Raw genomic sequence first — 7,666 nt, 5'->3', positions numbered from 1 at the left:
ATGCCATTACTGTGGAAGCTGTTACACTGGCGCAACTGTGTGTGTGTGTGTGTGCGTGTGTGTGTGAGCTCACGTGTGTATGTGTGGTGTGTGTGTGTGTAAAAAAATCATTATTTCTGGCAGGTAGAATTCTGGATCTGTTCATTCCCTATTTTGTACATTCTGCTATTGGATGGATTTTGTACAATAAGTATGTAATACTTTCTATAATCAGAAAAAAGCTCAGAATGTTACATGTTAGATAAAACAATGTATAACATTAAAATGTTGCACATTATCACAAAATCCATGCTTTGCCTGGCCCCTTCAGGAAACACTGAGCCCTTGATATTCATGGTAAGAATAAAAACAAAAATATGATTAAAACCTGCAATAGCATCATATAAGTGTGTCATCACCAGTCTTGCCTTGAGTGACAAAGGCCACAGCTGGCCGCCCTCTGGGAAGGGCAGTCTTCTGAGAGTAGGGGACAAAGGCATCAGGCTGTGTGCTACCTTGTAGGGACCTTCGAGCCTCTGGACTCAGCGCCGGGCACAGAAGCACACCTGAGTCTTGGCTCCCCTCGGCAGCTCATGCACTGTTGGGCTCTGATTGCCATGGACTGATGCGGGCTCTTGTCTGAGTATCATGAAGCGTCTCCTGGAAGAAGGAACGCACCTCCACTGTTGGTGATGCAAACCGGTGCAGCCGCTCTGGAGAAGTCTGGGGCTCCTTAGAAACTAAATAGGGGGTTCCTCAGAAGCTAAAAATAGAGCTGCCATACGATCCAGCAATCCTGCTCCCTGGCACACACCCAGAAAAGATGCAAACTCTAATGTGAAAAGATGCAAGCGCCCCTATGCTCACAGAAGCACTGTTTATCACACCCAAGAATGGAAGCCACCTAAGTGCCCATCAGCAGATGAGTGAATAAAGAAGAGGCTGTGCTGAGCAAGTCGCTTCAGTCGTGTCCGACTCTCTGTGACCGCGTGGGCTGTAGCCCGCCAGGTTCCTCTATCCACGGGATTCTCCAGGCAAGAACACTGGAATGCGTTGCCATGCCTTCCTCCGAAGGATCTTCCCAACTCAGGGATCGAACCCACATCTCTTACGTCTCCTCCATTGGCAGGTGGATTCTTTATCACTAGCACTGGGAAGCCCATTCATCCACAGGTGAATGGATAAAGAAAATGTGGCATGTATATACAATAAAATATTACTCAGCCATAGAAACAATAATGCCCTTTGGAGTAACAAGGCTGGATCTAGAGATGGTCATACTAAATGAAGTAATTCAGACAGAGAATGACAAATACTATGAGATCACCTATATGTGGGGTCTGAAGCGAAAGTCGCTCAGTCGTGTCCGACTCTTTGAGACACCATGGTCTGTATAGTCCATGGAATTCTCCAGGCCAGAATACTGGAGTGGGTAGCGTTTCCTTTTTCCAGGGGATCTTCCAAACCCAGGGATCAAACTCAGGTCTCCTGCATTACAGGCAGATTCTTTACCAGCTGAGCTACAAGGGAAGCCCAAGAACGCTGGAGTAGGTAACCTATCCCTTCTCCAGTGTCTCTTCCCAACACAGGAACCAAACCTTCCTTTGCAGGCAGGTTCTTTACTAACTGAGCTATCGGGGAAGCCCTATGGGATAAACACAACACAAATGAACTTATGTGTGAACCAGAAGCAGACTCACAGACAGAGAGAACAGACTTGTGGTTGCGAAAGGGGCGAAAGGGTGAGGGAGGGATGGATTGGGGGATTGGGATTAGCAATTCAAACTAGTATGTATAGGGCGGATAAACAGCAAGGGCCTACGGTATCACACAGGGGACTATATTCAATGTCCTCTGATAAACCATAGTGGAAAGAATATGAAAAAGAACATACAAGCAGAATATATGTATATATATACACAAATCACTTTGCTGTACAGCAGAAACTAGCACAACACTGTAAACCAACTATATTTCACTACAATAAATTAAAAATAAATTAAAAAATAAAACATTCCCTGGTCCTACTTTAATCTCATAAGGGCATTTGACTCCAACTCAATAACTGTTGTTAAATTGAACTGAATTAGAGCCATCTACTTCTCTAATAAATCATGATATCATGGGGGAAGATCAAAGCCGGCTGCAACAGAGAACACCCATTTGTTGTTTTTCACTTAATTGGCTTTTTGTGGTTAACTGCATTAAGTGGAAGGAAAAAAAGCCCACAGATCATTTTAACTATGATCCTGTGAAAGTCAGCAACATCATTCCTAAATTAAAATGTAAATATCTAAGTGTATGCTGTTTGAGTAAGAAAATTACCGTAATACTTTAAACATGAATTTTTATTTTATAAGACGCCTTGGATTATATGTATTAAGACTTCAGTCTTATGACATTTTGTTAGACTCTGATATTTGTGAAGTTTATGGAAAAATCCCTCTGCTTGTGTAACATCTGGGGTCAGTTGGTCTTGGCAATCAGTTGTGGAAAAGATGCTGCGTGTCCGTCATCTGCAAAGCATTTCATCTGGACACGCAGACGAACATAATTGTGATTGAAGAGATTCATTCAGGAAGAGTCTGTACAGTGTTCCTGACCTCTGTCAATGTTGGCCATGAAACCAAGCCCGCCTTGCCCTGCAGAGTTCTGCGTTCCAAGAGAACCAGAGATGGGAGGGCTTGTTTAGTCGGCCTGGAGCTGAACAAGGCATTCAGGACGCTGGAAGGAGAAGCGTGGCTTTGTGTATAAATTATATTCACTTCTGCCAGGAGTTGTCACCAAGAAGGGCTGTCCTGGCCTGTTCTCAGGCTGGTAGAGATACTTGGGGATATTTTAATGAATTCCTCTACTTTTGAATAAAACAAGAATGCATGCACAGTGCAAATGGTTGGATAAACAGTTTTCCCTGATAAACCTTGCCTCTGACGTATTATCCCCCCAAACTCTTAGGGGCTTGTTTCAGACATGATCAATAAATTTAACAATGAAGAATTGTTTTCTCATAGACTGAGTGATAGAATTACCATAAAAATGGAAATTAGGGTTTTCAGAAAGCATCCTACATCTAAGTTTGGTCAAGAGACATCTACAAAAATAAATATCGGTTTTAATTTAAAAAAATGCAACAACTTGGGCGCATCAGCATAAAAATCAGTTTGATTAAAGCATATTCACTCCAATTTTGACCTCAATTGGTCCATTAATGTGGCCTTCCAGGATGGCTGAATCTCAAGCTGTGGTTTCAAATAAATCATCAGCACATCAGCATCTCTCCCTTTCGGTCCACCCAGCATGTCCACACTGTCTTCCCGACAGCAAACCCTCTAGGGTCCTCTGCCTCTGTAGACCCCCCGACAGATGCACAGGGCACAGCACCCCTTTTCTGAGACACCTGCTCGCAGGGCTGATGGAGATGCTGAAGGAGAAGGAGGCACCTGGGCGAAGCGGAGGAGAGGAAACACCGACCCAGAGAGAAACAGAAGGGTGAGTGGCTGGTCCAGGGTGGATGAAACATGGGAGGCAGTGATGGCTGGACAGCCGGGAGGGAGGAGCACATTCCAGTCAAGCAGGGGCCAAGTGGAGGGGAGGGAGCCATGTGGGAGCAGGGATGGGGAGATGTTCAAACATCGTGAAAAGAAAGGGGGGGCAAAAGTCATGAGGTGCGGAGAATAACCGGGGGCTGGGGTGAGCACCAGGGAGATGGCAGGCCCTCAATCCCTGGTTTCATAAAAGCAGGGGGAGAAGGCCACAGCCCACAGGGCCAGAAAGAATCTTTCAGGAAGAGAAGAAAAGCATGAAAAAAAAATGAAGGCAATTATAATCTTTAAGGAAAGCAAACAAACAAGGCATTCTGAAAAAGCGAAGAAAACAGGAACCTCCTGCCAATGAGGAGGAACGTGTGCATGGGATGCTGCGGGAGGAACAGGGCCCGTGAAACGAGAAACATCCCGACGCTCGCTCCAGGGGCTTGCCACGGAGGAGGTGCTGGGCCTCCGGACAATGACAGGAGACGGGAAACCGGAAAGCCAGGTCACGAGAGGAGAACAAGCGGCCAAAACCGATATGGTGTGAAAGAAAGACTCTGTTACGGGCTCAGCCATGTCTCCCAACATTTGTATGTGGAAGCCCTCACCCCTAGGATCTCAGAATGTGACTGTGCAGACAAGGTCTGTACAGAGGTAAGTAAGGTAAAGTGAGGTCATTGGAGGGGCCCTGATCCCACCTGACTGGTGTCCTGGTATTAGGTGGCTGCAGATGTACTTGCAGCTTTGCACTGCTGAACGGTGCCGTTTGAAATTGGAATACATTCTTAAATAAACAGGGTTATGCCACAGAGGATGAGATGGCTGGATGGCATCACTGACTCAATGGACATGAGTTTGGGTAGACTCTGGGAGTTGGTGATGGACAGGGAGGCCTGGTGTGCTGCAGCCCATCGGGTCGCAAAGAGTCGGACACGACTGAGCAACTGAACTGAACTGAACTGATGCTACTCCAGTATTCTTGGGCTTCCCTTGTGGCTCAGCTGGTAAAGAATCCGCCTGCAGTGCGGGAGATCTGGGTTCATATCCCTGGGTTGGGAAGATATCCCTGGAGAAGGGAATGGCTACCCACTCCAGGATTCTGTCCTGGAGAATTCCAAGGACTGTATAGTCCATGGGGTCGCAAAGAGTCGGATGGGACTGAGCGACTTTCCCTTTACATGCTGCATTACTAAGAGGCGGCGATCAGGACACACACAGGGACGGGCACGTGAGGACACTGAGGAGATGGCTGTCTACACACCAAGGAGCAACGCCTCCAAGGAGACCAGCCCTGTGGACACCGTGGTCTGACTTCCAGCCTCCAGGACTGTGACAAATAAATGTCTGCTGTGTAGCCACCCAGACTGTGGCGCTTGCTGGCTGCCGCAGCCCTCCCATAATAATACAGCCCAGGGCAGGCTCAAGTAAGGAAAGTCACTGCTGAGAGGAAGGAGGGGGAGAGGACAGAATGAAATGATCTGGCCTCATCGAAACCCCAATCAGGTGAAGACCACAGAGAGACAGACGTTTACAGGGGAGCTCTTTCCCATTAAACTGACTTGACAAAATAAAGATCCAGCCCTCCGTGCGGACTGATCATCTGAGGACAGTGGGCAGGACCCTCGCTCACTCTTTCCTGGACTCTAAATGCCAGCCTTCATGAGTGTCCCTGTGGTCTGTTTTCTGGCAAATCGAATGAGGACACTTCAAGGGCACATAATTAAAAAGCTCATGAGAGGAATTCTCATTTACTAAGACACCAGGATCATTTGGTGTTTAGAGGAGAAACAAAAAATTCAGATCACCTGGGATGCTCATGTTGCAGGGGGTGAAATTATTTCGATACTCAGTGTCAACCAGAAACATCATCTTGATGGAGTGTCTGTTGCTAAAAATGTCCACCTTACTGACACTGTAATTACAGTGCACTCAACACCTTTAATCTTTCTTTGATGATTCACGGTCTTGGCTACTGGAAGGTTACGAACTCAACTTCCTTCTATAATAGCTATGGGGTGTCTACTAGGCGGAAGGGCTGGGCTAGTCCCCATGGCCCCACAAGCCCCCTGGAAGCCGCACCAAAGTGCTCCCCCCGGGAGAAGGTACTCCTCCTCTAGGGAGATGCTCCCACTTCGGGGGCGCTAGTCTGACTCAGGGTGGCCTGAGGCTCGCGTGCACACATGGGGCAGGGTCGAGCAGCCCAGCGGGAAGGCCTGCAAAGGCCGCCTTCGCTGACCCCAGAGCCTCTGAGCCCCCGGGGAGGGCTGGCAGGGGTTTGTTCTGACTTCCACGTGACCAATCCTGTTCAGCTCCAACTAGGAAAGGCAGCCAGAATTGGACAAGAAACCTCACATAGGAGACAGTGAAATCAGCTACTTCTGATAAAGGCCTTCGGAACCCTACAGACACATGAACAGTCTGCATGCTGAGCAGTCCCACAGGATCTGAATGAGGGGATTTCCCATTGATGAGACGGCTCACCACCTTGACGTTGGAATTTCGTGAGATGCAGGATTTCGATTCTCTCATAGCTTTAGCTCCTGTGCTTGTGCCCTGGGCTTGGTTGTGACCTACTCTTTGTGACCCCGTGGACTGTAGCCCACCAGGCTCCTCTGTCCATGGGATTCTCCAGGCAAGAATACCGGAGTGGGCAGCCATTCCCTGCTCCACGGGATCTCCCCAAACCAGGGACTGAAGCTAGATCTCCTGCATGGTAGTTGAATTCTTTACCATCTGAGCCACCAGGGAAGCCCTTCAGTGTTCCCAGCACAGGACTTTAAACCATGCTATATTGGGGAGAGATCTGGTTGCATGCCAAGGAAATACCAAATGTCATCACAGCTCAGTAAGCAGCACTGAAATCCGGGTCTACAGGTCAATGTGTTTCCTCAACTCTGCTTAATTCCAAGATTCCACAGAAAACTCAGTATCTTCTGGAACAAAATTTCAGTATAAAATCATAATACAAATGCTAACTAAGCCTAACTGGGTTTGAGGAGATCTTTGAATCAAGGCCTGGCACCTGGTTCCCCTGGCCAGAGCATGGCTTGAGGCCAGTGCAGTGTCAGAACAGGTAACCTTGCAGTCTATACCAGTGTAAAGAGGGTTTTCCAGGTGGCACTAGTGGTAAAAACCCACCTGCCAATGCAGGACAGGTAACAGACACAGGTTCCATCCCTGGGTCGGGAAGATCCCCTGGAGGAGGAAATGGCAACCCACTCCGGTATTCTTGCTTGGAGAACCCCATGGACGGAGGAGTCTGGGGGGCTACAGTCCACAGGGTTGAAAAGAGGCAGACAGAACTGAGGCAACTTAGCAGCAACAGGCAGCATAAAGAACTGGAGGGGTGCTCCACCCAAGGCCCAGCACGGAGGAAACCCCACCCTCCTCTGCACTGGTGGCCTTCTCTCCTCTTCCAGTTGCTACCAAACCCTTTCCCCAGACTGTCTGCTGCACAATCTTCTGGTTTGTACAACAGTAAAAGTTTTATTAAGTCAAAATAATACTGGAATCACTGTATGTTAAACTTAACACATGGCACCTGCTTAAGGTTTGCAAGGAATACGTTTTAAAGGGTTCAAAGGGTTCACTCAGCCAACCTCAGAGTGAAAGCTTCTAGAGCATTCTGAAATATTTTCTAATATGCTGCTGCTGCCAAGTCACTTCAGTCGTGTCCAACTCTGTGCTACCCCATAGATGGCAGCCCACCAGGCTCTCCCGTCCCTGGGATTCTCCAGGCAAGAACACTGGAGTGGGTTGCCATTTCCTTCTCCAATGCATGAAAGTGAAAAGTGAAAGTGTGAAGTCACTCAGTCCCGTCCAACTCTTAGCGACCCCATGGACTGCAGCCTTCCAGGCTCCTCAGTCCATGGGGTTTTCCAGGCAAGAGTACTGGAGTGGGGTGCCATTGCCTTTTCCTTCTAATATGCTACCTCTCTGTAAATATTGTGACTTACTGACTTAAAAGCATCACTATGAACAAAGCTAGTGGAGGTGATGGAATTCCAGTTGAGCTATTTCAAATTCTGAAAGATGATGCTGTGAAAGTGCTGCACTCATTATGCCAGCAAATTTGGAAAACTCAGCAGTGGCCACAGGACTGGAAAAGGTCAGTTTTCATTCCAATCCCAAAGAAAGGCAATGCCAAAGAATGCTCA

At 47.8% G+C, this 7,666-nt stretch overlaps 1 protein-coding gene across 1 annotated transcript in view; it reads right to left on the bottom strand.

Annotated features, from left to right (window-relative positions):
- UBE2QL1 (ubiquitin-conjugating enzyme E2Q family-like 1) overlaps window positions 1-7,666 on the bottom strand; it is a 55,756-nt gene that overhangs the window by 29,732 nt on the left and 18,358 nt on the right. The window contains exon 2 of the mRNA XM_010857118.1: window positions 5,439-5,445. Within this exon, the coding sequence (XP_010855420.1) occupies window positions 5,439-5,445 (7 nt within the window). The remainder of the gene's footprint in view (window positions 1-5,438; window positions 5,446-7,666) is intronic.

The sequence above is a fragment of the Bison bison genome, unplaced genomic scaffold (assembly GCF_000754665.1).
Source record: "Bison bison bison isolate TAMUID 2011002044 unplaced genomic scaffold, Bison_UMD1.0 scf7180017864377, whole genome shotgun sequence".
Lineage (NCBI taxonomy): Eukaryota > Metazoa > Chordata > Mammalia > Artiodactyla > Bovidae > Bison > Bison bison.
This window is presented reverse-complemented; position numbering and strand designations above follow the sequence as displayed.